Source organism: Centruroides vittatus, unplaced genomic scaffold (assembly GCF_030686945.1).
Source record: "Centruroides vittatus isolate TY-2023 unplaced genomic scaffold, ASM3068694v2 contig_329, whole genome shotgun sequence".
In the NCBI taxonomy this organism is placed as follows: Eukaryota; Metazoa; Arthropoda; class Arachnida; order Scorpiones; family Buthidae; genus Centruroides; species Centruroides vittatus.
The window spans coordinates 2,799,873-2,827,085 of NW_027122113.1; the positions used below are offsets into that span (position 1 = coordinate 2,799,873).

The 27,213-nt window shown below is 35.3% G+C and overlaps 1 protein-coding gene across 3 annotated transcripts in view; it reads left to right on the top strand.

The window, feature by feature from the left end:
- The window catches only part of LOC136973778 (receptor-type tyrosine-protein phosphatase mu-like), a 79,439-nt gene that overhangs the window by 15,110 nt on the left and 37,116 nt on the right, over positions 1-27,213 (top strand). For all 3 annotated transcript variants that reach the window (XM_067268537.1, XM_067268536.1, XM_067268535.1), the window contains exons 6-19: positions 113-262; positions 1,192-1,332; positions 1,407-1,577; positions 1,821-1,955; positions 11,717-11,854; positions 13,235-13,363; positions 13,443-13,554; positions 13,634-13,794; positions 13,877-14,004; positions 14,086-14,272; positions 17,241-17,317; positions 17,388-17,616; positions 25,406-25,611; positions 25,705-25,816. In XM_067268537.1, coding sequence (XP_067124638.1) covers positions 113-262; positions 1,192-1,332; positions 1,407-1,577; positions 1,821-1,955; positions 11,717-11,854; positions 13,235-13,363; positions 13,443-13,554; positions 13,634-13,794; positions 13,877-14,004; positions 14,086-14,272; positions 17,241-17,317; positions 17,388-17,616; positions 25,406-25,611; positions 25,705-25,816 — 2,076 coding nt within the window. The remainder of the gene's footprint in view (positions 1-112; positions 263-1,191; positions 1,333-1,406; positions 1,578-1,820; positions 1,956-11,716; positions 11,855-13,234; positions 13,364-13,442; positions 13,555-13,633; positions 13,795-13,876; positions 14,005-14,085; positions 14,273-17,240; positions 17,318-17,387; positions 17,617-25,405; positions 25,612-25,704; positions 25,817-27,213) is intronic.

Sequence of the window (27,213 nt, forward strand, 5' to 3'; positions counted from 1 at the left end):
TTAACATTATATTTTTAATGTGATACTTTTCAATTTTTTCAAAAAATCAATTAAATAATAAATACAAAATGAATTTTTTTCAACAAAATATTTGATTTATATTTCAATTTAGCTTGTGGAGCAAACTTTTTTGGAGCAAATTGTGATAAACAATGTTTTGTACCTGCGCAAGATAGTGGATGTGCCTCTCATATATTCTGTAAGCCAGATCCTTATGGTTGTTCTTGTGCACCTGGATTTAAAGGACTATCTTGTGTAGATTGTAAGTAAAGTCAAGAAGACATAAATAAAATGTTACAGTAGTAATTACAAATTTAGCATAGACTTGTATGATTTGATGTTAAACTAGTAGGTATAAAACTAAACTGTGTAAGCTAAGTATAATAATTTGAAACATGAAAACTGTTCCAAAGTTATTCAAAACTTTTCCATTTAATTATTGTGATTAAGTATTTATTACAATAATAATATATTTATTTATTATTGTGTTTAATATATACAGTAGAGCGTCGTTTATCCGAAAACCGGTTATCCGAAAGCTTTCCAGTCGAACTGTGTCGTGCTGTATCAAACGTTTTTCATACTAGATTAACTTCCAAAATATAATTTTTTTGTTTTTATATTTTTCAATATATTTATTTTGTTTGTACAAAATAAAGAAATAATTTTTAATGATACAATAGCCTCGATTATTATTAAAAAATTTTTGTTAGGCTTAAAATCAACGAAAATTCAACACGAAGCGACATGCAATGGAGAAAAATTTCAGCATGGGATAGGTTAATATATTTTTTTATTTTTTCGTACATAATCGGTTATCCGAACAACCCCAGTCCCCAATTGATTCAGATAAACGACGCTCTACTGTATATATATCTTAAAGTAAAACAAATTTTATTATTTCACACAATAATTTAATTAATTTATTTATTTAAAATTAAATTTATTTATATTAATTAATTTATATAAAAATTATTCTATATAATTTTTCAAAATATTTAGAAATTGAGAATGAGTAAAGTTTTATTTATTTAAATAATAATATAATAAACAATACATCATAAAATCATACATCATAACATCAAACAATACATCATAAAATCAAGTATTGAAGATTACACTTTCTACCTTTATTTATTCACTTAGATAATTTTTTTACGTTGAATTTCTAATTTGTTTTCTGATCACTAGCTTGTGAATATGGTACTTATGGTGCAAACTGTAAACAGACATGCCATTGTCTTAATGGATTAGAATCATGCAATAAAATAACAGGTGCTTGTAATGGTGGATGTTCTCCAGGTTGGAAAGGAGATTCCTGTCAAATTCCTGGTAATGAAAGTTATTCGTCATATTTAATAAGTCTTTTATGTGTGTTAAACTAATTCAATTTTTATAATTTTTAGATGATTCTGATTTTGATTCTTCTGTGACTTCAAAAGTTACCTGTAAAACAGGAACATTTGGAGAAAATTGCAAACAAAAGTGTCATTGTTTAGGTAAAGTTGATTGTGATTCTGTTGTTGGAACATGTCCAGGAGAATGTGAAGACAATTGGAATGGAACCTCATGTAATGGTATGTAACAATTTGAATATACGTTAAATTGTTTAAGAATGTTAATTAAAGATATAATTGCTAATTTTTAAATATATATATGAATTTAAACACTATGAATATTTGTTTAGATAAAAACAAAAATTTGCTTTATTGGAGTTCACCTAAATTGAATAGCTGTTGTCTAATTTAAATGAGCTTCATTAAAGTAGATTTTTGTTATTATTTAAAGAATTTGATATTGTTTTCATATTATTTGTTTAGTATGCATTAGAGGAAAATATGGAGAAAATTGTGAAAATACATGTCATTGTGAAGGTGGAAATGAAAATTGTGAAACTGATGGTAAATGTAAACAAGGCTGTGATGCTGGATGGACAGGTTTTACATGCCAACAAGGTAAGTAATGACTTGTAAATTTGTTTTAAATACAAGCAATCAGGGACTATTTATATTTTAAACACAAAACATTCTTAAAAATATGTGTGAAAGTTAAATATCTGAAAGTTGAACAATAGAGTTGCACATTATAATGAGAGTTTCATTTCCAGAGAACTAAAATAGAAAAGTTATAAAATCTCTTATTAAGATAGGAAAGTTTTACCTTTTTACAGTGAATGTGTTATAATACTTAATATATTAATCTCATATATTAGCATATATATATATATATATATAAGGATTGAGGATTTTTTAACTGAAATAAATAACAATCCTCATGGATTAAAGCCAAAGATGGAGCAAAAAAGCCATACACAGCTCCATTTTCTGGACATAAATATAAAGTTCAGAATGGGCAATATACAAACAGCAGTGCATTTAAAGCCCACGCTTGCACCACTATATATACCAGCATGGTCAAATGATTCGTTCAAGTATAAGATGTCAGCGTTTAAGGCGCTTATTAAAAGGGCATTCATATTTTGCACCAACGTACAAGATCAAATTAGGGAGATTAGCAGAATTAAGAAAGTGGCAAAGCAGTTAGGATATAAAGCGAACATAATAGAAGGATTGCTTAAGAGTTACAAACAACATGGAAGCAGAAGATTTAATAGAGAGGATCAGATCAGCAAGTTCACATACGACAGGAAAATGGAGGGAGTGATGGAAGAGTTATGTAAATATAAAAACACAAAAATGGTATATAAAAGAGCACCAAGCATATACAGATTGCTTAGAAATGATAAAGACATAGTGAGAATGCAGGATAAAGTGGGAGTTTATAAAATTCCCTTTGAAAATGAGTGTGAGGACTGGGTTTAACCCGGCAACAAAATCTTTTTTTTTATTGTTCAAATCCCCTCATGAGAAATTGGAAAAACAGTCGAAATTCTAAGGATGTGCAGCCTTCCGCCGTCGAAATGCACTTCCTTTCTCTCCGGATCCAAACTCTTAGTCACAGAGATCGAATCATCAGCGATTCACAAACTATCGCGATTGGTAATCGAAGATAACGTGACCTGGAGTATATAAGGGGGGAAAAGGCTGATAACAGGATCGCTGAAGGTCCGCATAAGACGCCCGACCTGTAGGATCTGTCCCGAGAATCGAGGGCCGAAAACCGAAGTCACCAAAGCCTGTCTATGACGAGCCGCCCCGACCGATCCTCCTGCTTACCTCCACGACTGGAGAACCGAGACGATTAGTACATCGATTACAACCAATATACCCTAGGAAGAGGTATGACCCCTAAATTTGTAAACTCTCTCTCTCCCGCGGTTAGGAACTGGACACGTTAGATTTTCTGTATTTGTTTATCCATCTGAATAAGTCGTTGTTTGTTTTCATCATGGTTCCATTATTTCGAATATCGCCTTAATCTTATCGACAAACCCACACACTTCCTCCACTCGACCTGACAAATAATTACCCCATCCCGACAAGTCGGGATATCATAAAAATTTAGCCATCCTTGACAGTGGCGTGGGTCTTGTCGACCTGTTTGCCGAAAAAAAAAAAAGGTACGACTCCGTCCTACCTCTCGGCGTTCCCACAATGAGCAATTAGGGGTGACAAAAGATTATGTTGGAGTCACTAGAAGAAATTTGGCAACACATATAAATGAGCACAAATATGATGTGAATAAAGGGGATAACACCATTTTGGCGATCATGGGACAAACAGAAGGAGCGAACATAAAATGGGATGAAGCAAGAATAGTTAAAACAGTCCATTCTGTGAGACCATATTAGGCCGGTCCAATGTTAAATTTTAATTATTTCGAAGCCCTCTCGGGAGATAACGATCGAGATCCGCGATAACGATCAAGTTTCGAAGGATGTACAATCTTCCGCCGTCAAACTCACTTCCCTCCTTCTCAGGATCCGACCTGAGTCACGGAATTCAAGTCATCATCCTCTATCGCGATTGGTGATCGTGGCGGAAGGGACTTAGAGTATAAATAGGGGGGAGATCTCTAAGAACGGGGAGCTGACGTCCGAAGAAGACGAACTGCCCGGCGACACCGTATCCGACTCGAAGGCCAAGTCGAGACGCCGAAGCCTCCGCCGACAAGCCAATCCTGCCGCCCACCTGTCGCTCCGCCAAGAAAGACGTCCGAGTCGAAGTATATTCTCGATCAAAATCGATAACCGAGAGGTATGAATCCCCTAACAATTGTGAGCTCTCTCTCTCCCGCGATTAGGGACGGGATGCGTAGCGTTTCTGTAGTAGTTCCTATGTTCCAATAAACCATTATCTGTGTTGTCCTGTTATACGGATATTGCCTTTCTTTATCGACGACCCCACACACACTCCTCCACTCGACCTGACAAGTAACTGACCGATCCCGACAAGTCGGGATATCGCGCAAAATTAGCCATCCTTGACAGTGGGGCGGGTCTTGCCGACCTATTCGCCGAGAACAAGGAGGTCCGACTTCCGTCCTACCTCCCGGCGTTTCCCACAAATTGGTTTACAGGAGTGGGGTGCGATAAAGGAGAAAAAAGGGCCATATTCGAATTCGGGACTTAAGGATAAATAGCGATAATGGAACCCAATCCCCAACCCGCGGCAGGGCCTGCTAACCCAGCGGATCCGCCACCGCTCCCAAATCCAGGACCGAACCCTTTTACGTTAGGCGGTCTAGGCGGGATAATCCCGTTGCTGCCTGTATTCTCAGGAGACCCGCAAGGCCCCCGTGTAACGGATTTTTTTGATTCGTTAGCGGATATCATGAAGGTTGCTGCATGGTCGAAAGCGCAAATGCTGGCAGTAGCGAAGTTAAAACTAGCGGGAATAGCCCGGGAATTCGTACGAAAGGATCGGCGAATTAAGAAAGTCGACGATTTCGACGAATTTAAGCGACTTATGCTCCAGCGTTTCGATAGAGTGCCTCTCACTTTTCGATTAAATCGGTTTTATTCCTGCGTGCAAAGACGGGATGAAGATGTCCAAGCGTATGCCGCACGGTTGCAAGCGCTAGCGACAGAGATAGAAATCACCCCGGAACCCGGTGCGGATGCGGCGGAAACCGCTATCATCCAGCGTGTGCAAAGAAAAGAGTTGGACGAACGCCTAAAGGTCCAATTCTTGAACGGAATCACGCCGCGGATCCAACAAAGGGTAATGAGTCATGCCCCAAAAACCTTTGACGAGGCCTTAGATGCCGCAATTAACGAGGAAACAATTGAGGAACTCACCGCGCGTTCACGCGGAAACTTGCGGACAATTAACCTGCGATCAACCGAACATCCCCCGTTAGACGATTTAACGCAATTAACAAAGACGCTGGAAGAACTTAAAGGTAGAGTGGACGGGCTCACTCGAGGTACAACTCCACGCAATTATAGAACCCCCTCGGGAGACGAAGCGATCGGGGCGGTTTCCGGAACTCCACCTATGCTAGGCCACCTACCCGGCAAAATGACTATCGGCCGACTACTTCCCGACGCCGGTTCGATCAGTCGAATGTTCGAGCTACCCTTAACTCCGATAGGAACCGGAACTCGCCCTCCCCCTCAGCTATTAACAAAGGCGAGCGTGCGACACCGCCTCTGCCTCGAAACTATTCGCCCGCGAGACGGGAAACCGGTAACGAACAAAATAGGGTCCGATTTTGATCCCAATCACCGGAGCTAACGCTTCAAATTCCGCTCAGCGGAGACCGACACCTGTTGCCTTCTCCTACTAACTATCCGTCTAGTCCGGCGAGCGTATACTTATGGGACCGGTTAGCATACAAACTTCCCTTTATCCATTGTTTCTCCGTAATTTTACAATTTATATACTACCCCTCGCTTCACTGTCGGATATCTCACATATCCTCTTTCCCTTTCAGACCAATGGCCAGCGAACACGAAGACACCGTTACGTCCCTCTTGACCTGCCCAATTTGTTACGACCTGGCCCAACCACCAGTCTATCAGTGCACGAATGGGCACCTCCTATGCTCCAGCTGTCGGCCTAGAATCGACCAGTGCCACACCTGTCGAGAGTCATTGGGACATATCAGGAGCCTTGTCATGCAACAACTAGCTTCCACATTAATCTTTCCATGTGCCAATCAGTCTTACGGTTGTCCCTTCCGCGCCCCCCTCCATCAGAGGGAGGAGCACCAAAAATCCTGCCATTTTCAACCAATGACATGTCCCTTCTCAGAATCTCGCTGCTCCTGGGAGGGAGACCATACCACGCTTCTTAACCATCTGCAACAACGCCACCCCCTTGCCCGTCTATACTCACGCTCCACCCTCCTTTTTATGGGGATCGCCTCGGGTCAACCCGAACCTACAATGTGGGCCTCCATTCTCGCCTGCTACGATCAGCATTTTTTGATTCGCGTCATTCGACGTCCGATGGAGATCCCGCTCTACCGGATCGAGGTTCTCCGCCTTCCCACTCATCCGCCCGATTCCGCCTCCACTACTTCCTTTTCCTACTTTCTTGCTTTCCGGAAGGGACAGTATTCTTTACAATGGTTTCGTCCCTTCGGTGCCCACCTTAGGCGACATTCCCCTTTCTACCTCCCTTCCTCCTCTCGAGCTCCTCGCCACGGTTGTACATTCCTTCAGCAACCGCGACAACTTCAAATTCTTCCTCCAAATTAATGCCGATTGACCAACACCTTTCAGATGGCCTCCACCGACTGGAGCGAGTCGAGGAAACATCTTCCATGACCGCAGAGCCAGAGCGACCGGAAGTCGATGCGGCGGCCCTCCGGGCTGCCCTAAATTTCGCAAAGTCCCAGCGGAAAAAGAATGCAACACCAGTCACCATCGTGTTGCCGCTGGGACACCAATGTCCCGCGGATCTTCGGCTCGCCCTAACCGACGAAGACGTTTTCACGGACATGTGGTATCGAACAACGCAATCCTTGACGCCGAACCCACCAACGCACGCGGCGCGAGTCCCCCTGTTTCAGGACTCCGGCTCGACTTCCGGAGCTCAAAATCTCCCACGCCGATCCCGACACCGGAACCACAATCGCCGGACGCAATCTTGACCGAGTATATTTAGTTATATTTAACCAAATATTTAACCGAATTTATGTATTATTATATAACCAAATTTATATATATGCTTTTACATTCTTATATATATTATCGAATATTATAGCCATTTATACATATAGGTTATTATCGCCATTTATATGTAACCATTTAACCATGTTAACCATATATGTAGCCTTTTATGTAGCCATTCAAATTCAATTGTGTTACTTTAATTAGTATGTTACCTCTAGTTTAATAAATTACATTTTGATGTTTTATTCAAGCTCTTCATGTTATTATTACATAGATTCGCGATACGCTCAACCCAGTCTCTATTAACCAGATATCGGTTATAACCAATTTTCCCGAGAGAGAGAGTAGAAAACCCCACTTTACCTATCTGTTATCATACCTCTACCTATAACCATGAATTAATTGCCATTACGTATATTTTAATCTTTATTTTTGGATACCAAGACAGTATCAGCTAACAGCCACGCCAACAGGATGTCGACTTATCCAACGTTACCACCATTCGCCATTCAACCCACCAAATTCCAGCCATCTACTCCTCAACCGAGGACCAATTCTTCCTTCCTCTTAGCACTTTATCAACATTCTATCAAAACTTACCTGTGATTTTCGTCAACCATCGCCATCTAATATCCAGTAATATCCCATCAACGTACGAACCGACAACAACTGAACAAAGGAAATAACGCACCCACGTGTTTCCTCGAACTACAACCTTTGTCTTCGACCTCCAGACCTCCAACCAATCACCGATGTTTACTGCTAATTAACAACAGGCATCCGTCCACAGACGTCGACGAATTACCATTGTATCAATCCGATACTACCAGACAACAGAACGACCCGTTTTAACTCAGCCTATGTTTTGTATATCCTATTACTGTATCGCGATCAACTCTGTACCGCTTTATAATATGTATCTATATATGTATCTTTATAGATGTATCTGTAAAATACGTACGAATTATTTCTCAGCGATCTGAGAGAGAGCACCCTCCATAAAAGCGAACACCCGGACAGTCAATAAAATCAAACTGGTCCCGTTTAGGACCAAGTTCGATTTCGAAAGTCCGAGGCAGTGTGAGACCCGTATTAGGCCGGTCCAATGTTAAATTTTAATTATTTCGAAGCCCTCTCGGGAGATAACGATCGAGATCCGCGATAACGATCAAGTTTCGAAGGATGTACAATCTTCCGCCGTCAAACTCACTTCCCTCCTTCTCAGGATCCGACCTGAGTCACGGAATTCAAGTCATCATCCTCGATCGCGATTGGTGATCGTGGCGGAAGGGACTTAGAGTATAAATAGGGGGGAGATCTCTAAGAACGGGGAGCTGACGTCCGAAGAAGACGAACTGCCCGGCGACACCGTATCCGACTCGAAGGCCAAGTCGAGACGCCGAAGCCTCCGCCGACAAGCCAATCCTGCCGCCCACCTGTCGCTCCGCCAGGAAAGACGTCCGAGTCGAAGTATATTCTCGATCAAAATCGATAACCGAGAGGTATGAATCCCCTAACAATTGTGAGCTCTCTCTCTCCCGCGATTAGGGACGGGATGCGTAGCGTTTCTGTAGTAGTTCCTATGTTCCAATAAACCATTATCTGTGTTGTCCTGTTATACGGATATTGCCTTTCTTTATCGACGACCCCACACACACTCCTCCACTCGACCTGACAAGTAACTGACCGATCCCGACAAGTCGGGATATCGCGCAAAATTAGCCATCCTTGACAGTGGGGCGGGTCTTGCCGACCTATTCGCCGAGAACAAGGAGGTCCGACTTCCGTCCTACCTCCCGGCGTTTCCCACAATTCCCTGACGATTGCATTAGGGATGGAAAAAGTAGAAATATATAAGAGTAAGGTAAACGACAGGTGTTTAAATGCAAAGAACGCCAATGCTCTCCCAACGGCTTGGAAATACATAACAGAAAAAAAAATGGGATTAAAAAGTCCGTAAAAGGGCATGACAGCTTTAACTGGTTTAATGTACTTTCGATGCAATATTTATTTATTTTTATGTTTGTTGGTTAGTAGTGTATTAATAATTTGTTTGTGGTTGGTTTTAATATTTATTATTTAATCCTTTAATATAAATTTTTTAAAGATTCGAAAATTTTAAATGTTGCGAGCATTCGAAAGCTTTATGTTCGAATGTAGAACTGTAAAATTTTCCTGAAGATGACCTATAAAAAATAGGTTGAAAACGTTAGAAATTAAAATTGCAGTAAGCTCAGCAAGTGTTATGGTGTTTGAGTATAGTTGCTTAATATATTATTTAAAATGTTAAAGCTATGAATTAAATACAGAAAAAAAAATTTAAATTAATTTTTACAATTGATTTTGAAAATGATTTTATAAAACTGTTCAATCACTTGCACATATTTATAAAATTGAATTCATAATTATGGCTCTTTTTTAATTACTCATCTACTCTTATCAGTTATATTAATTAAGCAATACAGAATTAAATTTCTAGGATACCAGCAAGCAAACAAACCATAATTTTGGTACCATTCTTGTCAAGTAAAATATATTTAATAATACAGTGGAACCTTACTTCACAAGCACTTCTCAAAATGAGTAATTCGCATAACAAGCAAAACAAATTGTAAAAAAATGACTCACTTAATGAGTGACATTTTGCGTAACAGTGATGAGAAGAGAGGAAGTCCTGGATTGTGCTCATGTTACATCAGTCTGTGTTTAGCACTTGTTCTGCTAGCATCTTAGTGTTCGCTTGTGATCACACATTTTTCCAAACTTGTGTTCAGACATATTACATATAAACATCAACAACCATAGCCCATTATATAATAAACACACTAAATGATATGCCAAATTCTTGGGCTATGTAAAGGATATAATTAAATATTAGAAATTAAATAATTTGACTAGAGGTAGTTAGTTATGCTGCCGTCTTGTATTAAATTTAATGACCAATTCCAAATTAAATTTTGATTTTTTTTTTCTTTTCTTTAAATCAAATTCGCTTTCCAGGTTGGTTCATTCCACACTAGAAGAAAAGATGATGCTCCTTAACAATGTATATTGTATAATTTTCTTTCAATAAATGTTATACATAAAATATTTCAATATTTTTTTCAGCATGGAACGTATTATCATATTTTACATTAATTTATATTGTGAAGCCCGAGCGATACTCGAGCTCATGTGTTTTTGATATCATAAAAATGTCAAATCAAGGGAACAAGCTTTTGATTCTGATGCTCGTAGAAATTGGAAGGATACTTTAAATCGGGAAATATTAAAACTATTAATCGAGAGAAAAATGTTCTTTTTTTAACCTTAAAAGGAGATGCAGCGCTGATATTATGTATCAGACTTATAAGAATTCGAAACAATTGAATACAAGCAGAGGTTTCAAGTTGCGATTAAATTCCATTGATCGGAATAAAACACAGTGTCGAATTTAAACCTTTGATAGCTCGAAATGGTCGGTCGTCTGCCTAGAGACAGGAAATTGACCAATCAGGAGCTGGAGATCCAGGAGAGAAAGATCTTATAAAAACCTGGATCTCAAGGGCAAAGCAGACTTGTCTCTGCCTCCCCTTGTGAAGACTTTTCTCTGCCTCCCCTTGTGAAGACTTCTCCCAGCTTCTGTCCGTGTCAACCACTGTTCAGACTTTCCCCAGCTAACAACTATAATCAACTGTTCAGACTTTTCCCTGCCTCTACAAGTGGACACCATCCGATTGAACTTCGGGCTTTCACCATTCGTCACAACCTCCCACGGTCGAGCATCAACTGTCTGCCCCGGGGCCAACAACCGAACCATCAAGAGCAACCAGAAGACAAGACATGCAAGACACACTAGATTGTAAGACTTAGTGTAAATAAACGGGTTTGTTTGTCACTGCAGCTATTTGCCTCACTTTCCTTCACCCCACATACGTTAAGTCTTGACATTTGGAAATCTCGAATTCGGCAACCTCACATATGGAAAAAATTGTTTCGCTTAATGAGTATTTCGCCTTATGAGTAAGATTCTGGAACAAATTATGCTCATTAAGCGAGGTTCCACTGTATCTGGATGATATTAGGTTTAAAGCCAAACTGTAGAGTCAGTGTTCTGATATAGTTAAATTCTTGCATCCTATCTCAGACAACGAGCACTTCTGATTAATGTCCTAAACATGCTAGTGTATAGTGCACATGGTCATGGGAAGCTCAGAGAACAAAGAGTGGACTGTAGGTGAATTTCCTAAAGATAGTGGATTTAACTGCACCACTTTGAAAAAGAGAAGAAAATATCTATGATGTGTGCTTCAAAGTCACTTTCTTGTTTCAGGTTCAAAGTGAAGTCATATAATTGGTGTTGATGTCACAAATAAATTTCTGGATGTCAGGAATCTTCTCCAAATAATCAAAACGTAATATATCTAGCATATAAATGGTTGTTAGATGTATACTTGAGTAAAATCAATGATTCTAAAAATCTCAAGATAATTCAAACAAAGTCCCATGAAAGGGGACAACCCACAGGGACACTTCTATTCTGGATGTAGAAGGTGCCATACTTGATTTCAGAATTATAGTTTTAGTATTATATGGTTTTAAATTAGGATAAATTATAGTTCCATGTTTTTTGAGTATATTTAATATTATTAAAATATTTAATTAAATAAATATTTTACTTTTCTTTTTTACTGTATTTATTTCTATTTTCAGAATGTGCAGCTGGAAGATTTGGTCCAAATTGTGGATTATCATGCCATTGTCTGGATGGACCTGAAGCTTGCAATAAAATCACAGGAATATGCACTGGAGATTGTCAAGCAGGCTATATAGGAAAAGATTGTCAAACAAGTATGTTAAATATATTTTTTCTAAATTTTTTTGAAAGGTTTATGCAGTAAAATAGTGTTAAAAATTAAATTCTTCTATAAAACATTAATAAGCTATTTGAAAAGTTAAATATAAAATAACTACAAATAATTAGCTTGCAATAATATCTACATTATGTAGAAAAATTATTTTGATGACTATTATCTTATTTTGTATAGAACTGATGCAAGAGAAAAATTCACATAAAGAGGTGTTAAAGAACATTTTAAGAAACGTTTTAATATTCTGCAAGTGCTTTTGAAGTATTTATAAATGTTGTCTTCAGGCAGAACTGGATTTTGGTGTGTATATTTGGGAGGCTCTTTTCACCACATTGCTGTCTCCTTCCAATTCTCCCACCATTGAGTTGCCCGGGATTTGGATCTGTCTAAACAAACAATACAAACAGTTAAAACACCTGCATTAGCTCCATTTCTATATTCCTGTCTTCTTTGCACAGTAAGGCACCTGCATGACAATGTTTTAATACTTTTAAACCTGTTTTGTTAAAAACAACTAATTGTCATTTTTGTTTTCTGCACTGTAAGATGCATGTGTGATGATGTTACACATATTTTAAATTTAATATGTTATTTTAAACTTGTTATGTTCTAAGCGGCTAATGTTGTTTTTGTTCCAATTTAAAAACTTGTTTGAAAACCTATTTGAATCTGGTTCTGCCTGAAGATGATGTTTATAAATATGTTGACAGCAATACTAATAACGAACAACCACACACCAGGGTGTATAAAATAAAATGTTACTCACAAAAACCTTTAACCGGTGCGTAACAGACAATATCAGTCACTACAAGTGTTTTCAAAACCCCTCCTGTGTTCTTCTTCGGGTAAAACTTAACTGAACGATTTACGAAGATGAAAAAAGGAACGTGATAAACTGCATCGAACATCAATGCTGTTCGGCACGTGATCTTCAAAAATCATTCCAGTTAAGTTTTACCAGAAGAAGAATCTAGGAGGGGTTTTGAAAACGTTTGTAGTGACTGATATTGTCTGTTATGCACTGGTTAAAGGCTTTTGTGAGTAACATGTTATTTTATGCTGACAGCAATTGCAGGATATTAAAATGTTTCTTAAAATGTTTTTTAATGCCTCTTTATGTGAATTTTTCTCTTGAATCAGTAAAATTGTTGGCGTGACATCCTCTCTATATATCTAAGTTTGTATAGAACTTTTTGTCTAACAAAATGTGGTATACAAAACATTAAATAAAAGTTAGGTTTCTGTTCTAGCAACTTTTTGCTGGGTATATACTGATGCTAGTGATATACCATTACAGTTATCCAAATGAAATTAAAGAAGTAGTGTATTAGTAGTAAGTAATAAGTGTTTTTTTGTCCAGCATGTCCTGTAAACTTGTATGGTATAAATTGTCAGAAAACTTGTGAATGTCTCAATGGAGGTAAATGCAACAGAATTAATGGTAACTGTACTTGTGGAGGTTATTGGCGTGGACAGAAATGTACAGACAGTAAGTGAAAAATTTATTTAATTTATGGTAATCAATGTTTACATATCTTTTTTAATTATTAAACTAAAAATAATTTTAGGAATTCCACAGATTATTGCTACTTCTGATAAAGAAATAAACGCTGGGCAATATACATCAATATCTTGTACTGCCGATGCTATTCCTTCACCTTCTTTTGAGATAATTTCGAGGTTTTTATTTTTATATGCCATAATTATTTTTTGTATATTCAATAACATCTTTCTTATTAAACTGTTTTTTTGCAATTAGTGATTTGAATAGACTAGATACAACAATAACAAAATTTGGAATAAATCAGTATCAAGCCATTGCCAATGTTACCGCTAACTCTTCAGGAAATTATACTTTTCATTGCTCAATTAATAATACTTATGGTTTGGATATAAAATCCTTTTTTTTGCTAGTGATTGGTAAAACATATAAATTTTACGTACATTATTTCATTAAAGATAATTTTAAGAATTTAATATGAAGTAAAATATTTTTTAACAGATCCACCTGTACTAAATGAAAGGCCAGAAATAATAAATGTTACTTCAACCAGTATAGAAATATCATGGAAATCATGGGAATATGGAATTGACAAAGGTGGAAAAAAAATGGATAGGATCAATTATTTAGTAAATAACTTTCATAATAATTAACAAATCATTATTTAAATGTTGTTTTCTTTATAACTTTAATTTGTATATTAATGTTAGGTAATTTATCGTGTTTCTGAAACAACAGTATGGAAAACAATCGACAATTGGATATATACAACAAGAGCTGTAATACAAGGACTTTTGCCTGATACTGAGTACCAAATTGCTATTAAATGTAGAAGGCCTGGTAAAGGTGGAATAGGTTCACCAAGTCCAATTATGTCAGCCAGGACATTATGTGGAAGTAAGAATAAAGAAGTTTAATAAAAATATATTTATATATAGTAGACAGTCAATTATCTAAAATAATCAAGGTAGAACAATTTTGAATAACCATTTACAGTTGTTAGGGTAAAAATGAAAAGATAAAGACCTTAAATAAAACAAAAATATTAATTTTAATTCTAGTACAATGGTAAAAAGATATTAAGGCATTGAAATCTAATATATACAAATGATAAAAAGTAATGAAAAAATTGTTTAGTTTATTAAAAACAAGCATTATTCTTTTATTATAATCTACAACATACTGATTAAAATTTTTAATTTAAAGTAAAATTTACAAAATAGTAAAATTAATATTAAATACAGAACAATAATCATATAAAAATGATTTATTACAGATATTTTTTAAAAGAAGTCATGTAGTTTGCTTTGTTTTATACAGTTTTCTCTAACATATATAACAAAACTGGAAAAATATGTCAAGTATATACAAACAGACACCTTTTCTTTTCAAGAACGTTTTACTGTAATTAATGTTTTTGGTATAATTCATAGGCCTTCCTCAGGTTTATACAACAAAATAGAATATTCTTATAACAAACATTCAAATGTAAGTATATTCTAAACAAACATACAAATTTTAAAAAATTTTGAATTTCATTTAAACTTACATTTTATCAGAGAAATTTAATGAAATAAAAATAAAGATGATAATAAATATTTACAAACAGATAAAACATTTTTTATCTGTTTTATTCATTTCATCATCAGGTTCTCAGTGATGGGACAAAGAATTTACCTAATAATTTGTTCAAACATTATATTATTAATTGAAGCTTGACAGTTTCATGCATTATATATATTTATAATATTCTTTAGCTGTTTTTTTTTTTTTCAATTATTATTATTTTATTTTTACCCTGCTACTATTGTAGGTTTATTGTTTTTTATTAAATTTAAACCAATCTTTTTCCCTAAATTTTGTTTAAATGCTCAAACAAACTTTTCCATTATTCTAGAATGTTTGACTTGAATGCATAGAAGATCTGATGATGGTATAAGGAAGTCCCAAAAACGTTTTATTTGTTAATAAATGTTGACTTCTATACTTTAAATAGCGTTTCTGCAATTTTCATGAATGCTTTAACTAATACAGTACTCAAAAAACATTGTAATGAGTTTTTTGCAATTAGGAGTTTGATTGACTTTTATTGACCAGGATCTCTCACCGATTGTTCATTTACTGTTCAAGACCATATATTCTATATAATTAAGATTAGTAGGGTCAGGTGAAGACAAAGAATTGGATGAAGACAGATTTAAGCAACCAAAAAGTAACAAATATTGTAATACATTCATGACCATGGCAAAAATTCTATAATTGATTATGCTACTCGTATAGCTGATCTTGTTGTCAGTCAAAGCAGCACTACTGACAATGTTGCCAGCTTTTACGGTACTTTCCAGTTAGTTTATTTGCAGCAGTTGTTGTTGCCATTTTTGTCCTCTTTGGATACATGGCTATATGTGTTTCCTTCAGTCAATCCAAACAGATAGTGAACACATTAATAGATCATTTTCTTGTTGTATTCGAAAATGACTTTTAGAGGAGAACAGTAACATACTTTTTGAATGAACATCTCTTCTTAAGGTTCAAATGTGATGTAGTCTTTAATGTAGGACTTTACCATATTATAGTTATTGTTGAATTATTTTGTCTGCCGTTTACTTTAGGCCAGTTTGGCATGGATATCCCTACCAGGAATATGAATCAAATTCCTGCCATCATTGTTCCTCCAAATTCATTAAATATAATGCAAACCCTCTGACCACAATAAGCTATAACTCACGAGAGTATAAAATTTTATAAAAGTATAAAAGGTATAAACTAAGGCATAATAATAAAGTTAGTGTAATAATGTATAAAATTTTTATTTCAAGTAGAATATTTTTTTATTTTAATTATACTAACTATTTTAATACAAATGAAACTAAAATAAGTTGTAATTAAATTTGTTTAGTAGCTGTATATATGTTTAATAGGTGGTTGTCTCTTTAATCCGAAAACATTCGGTAGACTAACTTACAGCTAAACAGGCTTAAAACTTTTTTATTGGTTCTTCATCAGGTTGAAACATAACACCTCCCCTTGGTTTAACCACATAATAAACAATAGTTGCCAACTAGAAAAAAATAACACCAAAATTTTACATTCCGAGAAAAATATATATAAACGTAAGTTTAAAGAACACATAGAAATAAAAAAACATAGCAATAATAGTAACTTAGTAAATCTGTCAAATGGAATGCAAATCGACCAACAGTGGTATTATGTAATAGAGGGCGCAACAGACTAATAGTTTTATGTGTGGCACCCTACTGCAAAAACGTTCTAGTATTGTAAAAAGCGCAATGCTTTTCGAACAACCTTAAGTGTATATTTATAGAACCAAAATTTGCTGTAAAATGTTTGAAATACATCCGAAAAAATAGTAAGTACGTATTTAATTTTAGAAAACTCTATATTAGTTACACAGATCTTTGTAAAAGATTTTATATAAGAAAACTTTATAATTATAGTACTACTGTAAATACACGGGAAAATAGGAATTAAAAACGAATATGAAAACAGATACCAGTAAGCAATGTATTGTTAATAAAGAGTATACGAAGAACAAAAAAGGTATAAAAAATGTATTTAGTTAAAATGTTTTTTAAAGAAATTTTGTAAATCTTATTATGTACGTACTCGCGTCACCCATGTTAATAAAAAACCTTTGATTTCCTGTAGCACTGATGAGGGACCAGGACTCATAAAACTGGTCCGAAATGCATTTGATGAAGAACCAATAAAAAAGTTTTAAGCCTGTTTAGCTGTAAGTTAGTCTACCGAATGTTTTCGGATTAAAGAGACAACCACCTATTAAAATAAGTTGATTTTCATTCTATAAAAGATACAATAAGTCATTTCATTAATACTGTTTCAGATCCATCACCTCTTGCTATTCCTCTTGATTTTAATCCTCAACATTTTACACCACATACAATTACTCTTTCTTGGAAGGTATGTTTATTTGTTTTTATAGTTCTTATAATAATTTTTTCAATTAAAATAATTTTTTCACTTAATGTAGCCACCAATATACTCTGAATTACATTGTTCTTTGATGGGATATATATTATGTTATTATGAAGGCACAGAGGTGCATAATCTACATTGTGTGAATATTTCTAAATCTGAAGTGTCTTATACTCTGGAAGGATTACATCCGTTCACAGAATATGTTCTTCATCTTTTTGCAGTTACACCTAAAGGAAAAGGACAAAAGTTTGCTGTATTGAAATTTTCTACACCAGAAGCAGGTGAAATGTCTTTAATATTGATCTATTCGTACTTAGTTCTGTTCATAACTATTCATACTATCTCTAATATTAATATTAACTAAGGATTTTAATGATTCCATTTTCACTTAAAATAATCATAAAAAATATACTTAATACTGTTTAGTGTGATGTTATGTATTACTCGAACAACGACAGGGTGTAACATAAAGAACAAGACGATAAATAATATTTTTACACAGGTTCCAACTCTGAAGCAAGTCCTGATGAACAATGTGTTTCTGTTCAATACACAAATATATATATATACAAAACTCTGATTAATAATATTTGTTGCAAGTCTTTGTATGACTGGAGTTATCCGATATACTGAATCAAAATTACGCGGGCCATGTTTTTCTTAAATCTACCTTAACTTATTTATATAAATCTAGTAGAGGACGGAGAGATAGAGGAAGGAAGAAAATGAATAGGACAGGGGTATCATATTGTTTCAGATGTTCCCTTGATGGTTCACATGGTCTTAACTTCTTTTGTCTTGCCAGATTCGATATTCTACTTTCAAGCAGTATCTTCACCTTTCCTCAAAATTTCATTCCTTAGTGTGTCTTCTCAAAACACCTTGAAGACTTTCACTATATTGTCTCCTTACTCCTTCTCCTTCTAAGTTTTTACATGTCACTTCCATACCCTCATCATTGACTAACAAAAGACCTAGAGCCTTTTCTCAAGCCGTCCTACTTCTCTGGCATCTCTCCAAAAAAGTGCTTATCTCCCTCTTTGGATTGCCACAGGGTCCTTCTTTACCCATTGTTCTCTTCTTACCTCTTTGGGATTTGGGCGTGGGTAGAACATTCTCGAAAATTTGGGGAACAAAGAAAACATAGAACAATGGAAAGTTGATAGATATGAAAAAGATTGAAGAGAGAGAGAAAAAAATAGAATATAAACCTATAAAATACAGTAAAGCATCGTTTATCCGAATCAATTGGGGACTGGGATTGTTCGGATAATTTATTTTTCGGATAACCAATTATGTACAAAAAAATATATTAACCTATCCCATGTTGAAATTTTTTTTCGTTGCGTGTCGCTTCACGTTGAATTTTTGTCAATTTTAAGCCTAACGAAAATTTTTATAATAATAATCGTGGCTATTGTATCATTAAAAATTATTTCTTTATTTTGTACAAACAAAATAAATATACAGTGGAACCTCAGTATATGACCTTAATCTGTTCCTGATGTTTGGACTTATACCAAATAGGACGTATACCAAACCAACCTTTCCCATAAGAAGTAATGTAAAAATGATTAATCCGTTCTCATGTAAAAAAAACCCCTCTTGATATGATATATTAATGGGGTTGTAAAATAATTTAAACACTGTTTGAGCACATTAAGGTAAGATAATAGATTTACTCCCTATGGAATTTCAGGACTTTGATTATATATTTCAGTGTTTCCCAAACTTTTGACATCTGTGTACCCTTTGTATAATTTTCTTAATGCTGAGTACCCCTCGTCAAAAAAATTGCATATACTTTAAATCAAAAAACCAAAGATAACGAGGATATTCCATTTCTATATGCTGCTGCAATTGAAAAATTGAAAAAGCCAAAATAGAAGACTATGTGGAAAATATTGTTCCTAGATATAGCGATATGGACTTTAGGTCTCATTTTCGTCTTTCTAGAAGCACTGTCAAAGTAAGTCTCTGCTAAGAATTGTTAGTTGTAGTAACTAGCTACAGAAAAATTGGTTTATTCGGCAATTTTAGCTTTTTATTAATACTAAAGCACATAACAAACCTTTCCTGTTAGAAAAATCACACAAAAGCTAAAAATACACACGCGCACATTGTAACAATTCAATGTGTAGATACTGGAGGTTTTTGTGTGACACTGTTGTCTTGGCCATAGGTGGAGAAATACACAGAATCACAGCACCCAGCGAAACCGCTAAGAAGTAACGAAGTTTTTTATTATTTTTCTATGTTTGTAATCGAAAAAATGTAAACTGCTTGTTGCACCAGGAACAGCCGAAGCATGGTGCAGCGTGTACCCCCACTAAACTCTTCCCGTACCCCTGGGGGTACGCGTACCACACTTTGGGAAACACTGATATATTTGAACTCAGGGGACCGAGACGAGTTCAACGGTACCCTATTTTTGGACTGAAGACGAAAAATAAAAAAGTTATCACACTTTTTTAATTACCATACTTTTTTAATGCTCTCATGCAGACGGCACCGTAGTTGCTAGTATTGCCATCTTGCAGTAAAGTCTGTAAACCGTGACGTCGGACTACGGTCATCTACCGGAGCGTTAAACACGCGATACGAGAGCGGAGAGAGCGACGCGACTTCTGATCATCGTGCAATCGCCATTTCGGTTAATGTTACTTATGGCAGCAAACATGGTGGCCCGACTGACCTCTCGTATGGGAGCCACCACATGCTGCCATGTGCTAAACTAGTGATCGATTCACAATAGTTCTTAAACAAAGTAAAAAAAGGGGAAAAACGTCTACTAAAGGCAATTTTAATGGCAAGGGACGGGACTCCCGATCGCGATAGCGAGGCCGACTTAGCGGAGAGCGACACAACTCCCTATCATCACGCGATCGCCGAAAAAAGTATGATTACTTTTTTATTTTTCGTTTCCGGTCCAAAAGTAGGGTATCGTTGAACTCGTCTTGGTCCCCTGAGTTCAGATATATACTCAAACACACGAAATTCCATAGGGAGTAATCTATAGTATACCCCACATTAATAAATATAATAAATTTATAAAATCTATAAAGTTTGTTATAGTTAGTGTTGCCACCTTTACAAAATCACTGACTCGGACGGCAGGTCAGGTTTGTTCGAACAGAAGTTCCTGACGCATGCGCCATGTCATTTTACAATGCAAAGAATAATGTGCATGCTGGTTCTAAATCAGTTACAGTTAGGGACTAGGGACTTGCGTAGGAGTAACATACAAGCAAAAAAAAAAGGAAAAAAAAGTCGAGAGGTAGGTTGCACGTCACACATCAACATAAATAGAGTAACATGGCAGAATGGCAGATGAGTTTCATTGAGTGTGAGGTCTTTTGTTGTTCAAATGGTGTAAATTTATTAAAATATTTGCAAGAACTTTGTTTCATCGTAATTTCACAATTTCTATGAAATTCCCGGACAAAATTAATAGTTCACCTGGTCAGTGAGTCAATTCCCGGACTGTCCAGGTGAAAACCGGACAGGTGGTAACACTAATTACAGTATATTATATTATATTATCGAAATCAATTAAATCAAAATCAAATCAAACTCTCCTTAATACTAATAATCTGTTTAGAAATCGATTAAATCTCTTTCGCAACGTTAGCAGATTTAATAATGTCTTTATTTTTCACAATTGTCGATATCGTCGTTCTTGGATATGGTATGCAACAGTTAAATCTTGAACACCCATGCCACTTTCATATTTCTCAACAATCTCTTTTTTTCAGTTCCATTGTGATTCTAGTCGTTTTTTTAGTTTTCTGTTGCTTTCATTTGCCTTTTTGCAATTCATGATTAATAAAAATAATAAAATTTTACTTACAAATTAAAATCAGAAGAAATTTAACAAAGTTATAAACCATGGGACCGCAAACGTCTAGTCTGGTCTAGTACACCAATAGTGCTACTTGTTCATAGATGGCACATATAATTGAATTAAGTCGTATACTGAACAAAAGTTGTATACCGAGTAAAATTTGTTTTGTCCAAACAGGACGTATTCCGATGTTGTTGTTCATATCGAGAGATTTATACATACGCGAACAAACGTTATAAATAGAAACATAAAAACTTATATATACAATTAAATATTCCTTTATTTCTCTCAGAACACTGTTCTTTTCTTTATTATTTACAAGTGATCCCAACTTGAGTATCCTCACTGGGAAAGGGATCGCCACGTATTCGCGTACAAGCGATAATGCACACGCGCGCGTAACCAAAAAAAAACTATACAACCAACTTAAAACTAAACTTATAACTACCTTAAAACTAATGAAATAGGGAAACGGATAGACTTAGGAAAGATAGAAAGTATATAGAAATAGACAGAAAGTACCCGGGTTCATAATCGATCGATATTCTCGAGGAAGTACCCTTCCACAATGGTAGCCTTTCCTTCTCCTCCTTATTCGGCCATTCGTCTTTGATATTCTCCTATATTCTCAGCGCTCTCTGGCCCTCGTGCCTATTTTTCTTCTGGCCTCGACGGTCCTGCAGCCTCCTTTCTCTCTCTCTCTTTCGAGTCTCGAACGCCGCTTTGCACCTCTGTTCCTCTCGAGGTCTAGCCAAAAAGTGCTCATTCTTCTTACACTTAGTCCTCAGGGCTTCTTCTTTTCTTTTGTCCACACTCCCAAATTCGTGGAAGTCCTAATACCCCCTTCTTTGTTTATCCCCTGGTTCTTAGAAGGGGTAATCCTCCCCCTCCGGTGATAACGGTTAATATACGATTTGTTGAGACAAAGGAACGGAAATAAAGTAGAAATGAAGGAAGAAGAAAGAAAGAAAGAAAAATATATATATATGTATATGTATTTATAAGTTACAAACTATAAAAGAAACCACAATATGGCTGACAGCCACGCCGAATTGGACATATTCTAAAGCAGGCTGTATACCGAGGTTCTACTGTATTGAAAAATATAAAAACAAAAAAAATTATACTTTAGAAGTTAATCTAGTATCAAAAACGTTTGATTCAGCATGACACAGTCTGACTGGAAAGCTTTCGGTTAACCGATGTTTTGGTTGACCGGCTTTCGGATAAATGATGCTCTACTGTATATACAAACTATAACATCATGCCACATTACAAGTTAGGGTAAGATTTAATCTGGATAAATATTTTCAGAATGCTATGTTCTATTTTCACATCCTCACAAATGCAGAATTCAAATTGACAAATCAGAATACTTATTGCTAACTATAAATTGAACTGTATTTGTTATGAAGAAGACTTTTGTACAGTAGAGAGTCGTTAATCTGAACCCCGGTAATCCGAATCCGCCAGTTATCTGAACGATTATCAGTCGGACTGTGTCGTGCTGAATCAAACGTTTTTGATACTAGATTTACTTCTAAAGTATAATTTTCATGTTTTTATATTCTTCAATATATTTATTTTGGGTTAATGTTACCCTAGGATCCAAAATGGCGGTGGGGAAAATTTTTCCCTATGTTGGAGACTGCGACGGGGAAAAAAATTTTCCCTCCATTCAAGATGGCTGCGTTTCCGGCCGCCATCTTGAATTTCTCTGCACACTCCGCGGATATTAACCGAAATAAACAATAAAAAAAAAAAATTTTTTTACTCACTTTTCGATGGTGGTTGCCTGCTTCTTCCTATCTTTTTTTCCTTTCCGAACGTATTTTTAAATATACGCCCTTTCTCGTACTTTCTTTTACATATTACGGTCTCGTCGATTTCCACCTTTTTATTCGGCACTCCTTTTTTAAACGATGTCAAATTACTCAAAGCTATAAGCAATACCAACCGTATGTGATTGGACCAATCGACTTCCGTTTTTCTGGATTTGCCCGCCGCAATCGCCGAGGTCGTCGCCGTACATTTCAGACATAGTTAGTGCCATATAAACGACAGAATGCAACTCCAAGAAATGTGGCCAAATTTACTTTTAAATGTTCCATCAAAGGCAGAGGTCTTCGTTCCGCACTTACTACATCGCAAGAAACAGCTTTCTCTATTACACCGATAGTATAATTTGCATAAAGAATCGCAATGAATGCAAACGGACTAGGTCGGCTGTATGCCTAATTTTACAGCAAATTTCAATGCGTTATCGATACTGGGAGGCAAACCTGGTTCCAAAAAGTCGTCTTCAATTAACATGGAGAAATCACGGGTGGTGCATTTCGACTAAAATTCGTCGTTGCAACTCAAATCTGCAAAACTACTCATTATCGAACAATTGCAAATAAACTATACATTTACCGATAATAAATTGTGCGAGAATGAAATATCGTAACGAAATAAAACAGCAATTATTCCAATACGCAATTCGTCGCAACACTACAGCAAACGATTCCAACTGGAAACTAGTCGATTTGCATAAAATTGCCCGGAAAGGAACAGAATTACGTTGTAGATCATGCATTTGCATATTCGTTCGTAACACCCCTACGTATTTCCCGCTGATTTTACTCTCGCACGACGCTACGAAAAAGCTCCCTCTACCGTCGCAAATACACACTACCGTCCGTTTCGAGGTTACAGGAAACTCGGCCACGTCGAACGCAGGGTCGAAACCGAACGGGGAAAAATTCTCAACGGCGTCGACGTCACGACTCTAGGGAAAATTTTTTTCCCCGTAGTAGTCTTTGAAGTAGGGAAAAAATCCCACCGCTGCCATTTTGGATCCTAAGGTAACATTAACCTTATTTTGTTTGTACAAAATAAAGAAATAATTTTTAATGATACAATAGCCTCGATTATTATTATAAAAATTTTTGTTAGGCTTAAAATCAACGAAAATTCAACACAAAGCGACACGCAACGGAGAAAAATTTCAACATCGGACAGGTTAATATATTTTTTCGTACATAATCGGTTATCCGAACAAATCAGTAATCCGAACAACCCCAGTCCCCAATTGATTTGGATTAACGACTGTCTACTGTAATTTTAAATTATAAAATTTCCAAAATTGTAAAATATTTATTTACTAATTCAATTTCAAAGGAATTTTATAATATAAATTTCAAAAGAAATTTTTATGGTACATGCTGTTCAATTTGTAACTGGCAGTTAACCTGTATCAGTTCAGATTTCATATTTGTATGGATCTGAAGCTGAAGTATAGTATTTCAAAAATATTTATCTTGTAGGATATGCACGTGGTGAGTGATTCAACAAGAGAATATAACACACATAAATGTTCTCGTCACCCGTGTTTATTTACTTTACAGGATTCTTTTACAATTCCGACACTCCTTGTTTTTTCACTATTAACCTTTTCTACATATAATTCCTGCAGATACTCGTGTAGAATCATTAAGCAACCTCATGACAAAGGAATATTCACCGCGTTACAAAAATAAGGAACTAAGACTAAATACTTAAAACTACTTATACAAATAAAAAAAAAAGAGAGAAGAAAAGATAGACAATAGGATAGTTGGATATATAATGACAGAAAAGAATGGGTTCCAAAGTGTCGACGATCTTGGGGTGATGGTGGCGAATGCTAGATTATTAACTTTCTGCATTGTTGATTGTGGACGTCTCTCCGATTCTCTCAATAAGCTTCTTGAGGTTCCTATATCGGGATATATTTTGGATTCCTCTCGAATGCTAGCTTAGGCTTATCGTCTCCTTTGTCCTCCAGTTGATGCCAGAACAACCTGGAAGTCTTCACAACACGTCCTATCTCTTCAATGTCCCATTCAAAAAGTGACCTCTTGTCCTACACTTAGCCCTCAGGCTACCACCTTTTCTTTGTCTTTTAATTAGGTCACCACCATTTGAACAGGGAAGGGTTAGGGAAGACAGAAGTTTCTAGGAAAAGATAGACAAAAGAACTAATGAAAAGGAAGAAAATGGAATAAATACTAAAAATAATATATACTACAATATACAAAATAAGGTGCACGGCCACAATCTAGATTAAATCTAATCTTAGCTTCTAAACAGTATTGTGTTTCTTTCATGACTATTTTAATATCGAATTACATTATTTTAAATGATGATAACATTCATAAACATTCAAATAATATAATTTTAATTTACAATTTTAAAAAAATTAGTTCCAGGACCAGTTGAAAATTTGAAATACAGTCAAATATTAATGAATCCTGAACTGATAGTAATTGAATGGAAGACAAGTTCTGTAATGAATGGAATACTTAAGGATTATTTAATCAAATATGAATTGATGAAACAAGGTCTATGTGAAAATGTATTATCATCAAACTTACACAGAAATAAAACTGTACCTAAATCTCAACATGACGTAATTTAATTTTATACGTATATATTTATTTAATGGAAAAATCTTCTGAAGTTTAACTATCAATTTGAATAATGGATTTATTTATATTAATAGGTTATATTGAAAGATTTATTGCCTTTTTCTACATATAAAGTAAGTGTCCAAGCAAGCACTTCTGCTGGCTATGGTGAAGAAAGAACCATAATTGTGAAAACTTTGGAATCTGGTATGTTTATGCTTTATAAATAACTATGTTGATATGTATTATTAAGGTATTTAAATATATAAGGCTATGCACAGGGGCGTTGAGAGTTTACCCGAAGAGGGGTTAACCCTACTTGGGAAAAATAAAATAATAATGTAAGAAGCCTATACATCTGTATATTAAAAATTAATAAACTACATTATTAAAAAATAATGTGTATAATACGTATGTTTTATAAAATATAATGTAATGTGTGTTGTGGCTGCCTGCCATATTATATGATTTTGTTCTTTTGTTATTCTGACAATTTTCTTTGCTATTTGTTCTTTGCACCTTCTAGAACTTTCTAGTCTTCTTAATTATTCTTTCTTGGTAAGGATCAATTCCTAGAATTCACCAATGTCATATGTGAGGTTACCTGAGGACATATGAAGAAAAGGAAAATCACTGTTGGGTTGGTGCTTGTAGATAGATCATGAAAGGAGAGAGACAAATGACACTAGAACTTTGAATTGAAACTTTAAAGTTTCTAGGCCAAAGTTATTGTGTTAGAGCCAACATTTCATGTTGGAGTCCAAATGTGCGACCAATTTTTAGGATAAAATATACAAGAAAACCTTCAAATACTGAGGGAAAGGAATATAGAAACAAGTATTTTGCATTTAAACTTACATGTGGCCCTCATGGTAACCGAAAGACCCAGTCTTTCATTGCTGTCTCCACTACTTTTTGCTTCTATTTTCAATTTTCTTTTATTAGAGTAAGTGTAGTATTAAGGATTAGTTTTAGGAAAATTATTATTTTAATAATTATTCTTGTTTATAGTATAAAATTATTGTGATTGCAATTTGGTGTGACATGGCCATTTTAGTTTTGTAATTGTTCTGCCAACAATCGGGTTTAGGGTTACTGCTGGAGTAACTGTCCTAGAGTCGCGTTCCTTTACTGAGCCTGTGGATAGTTATATCACATGAAAATAAATTGAGTTTATAACATCTTGGGCATTTGCCTTAGTATAATATAAAACTGTACCTTTTCAAAATCTTATTCAAGGGACCGAAAATATATTTAGATGTCAGACATGTGAAGAAGACTTGGAAAACTTCATCTTTTCTAGGTTTTCTTCACATGTCCAATATTTAAATATAGGGATGGACAAGTTTTTCATAGAAAGTCCTACTGAGGTACTGTACATCTTCCCTTGGCAAATTGTCCAAATGTAGCATTGCCTTATTCTATTAATCCTTAATTTATATATCTGTAATGGATATGTAATTATTCAAAAATTTAAAATATTTGAATAATTAATAAGTATGTTTTAATAACATATGCACAATGATTGTATACAGATATAATCAACTTAACAAAACTCAATACACTACAATAAAGCATAATATACTGTTAAATATACTGGAAGA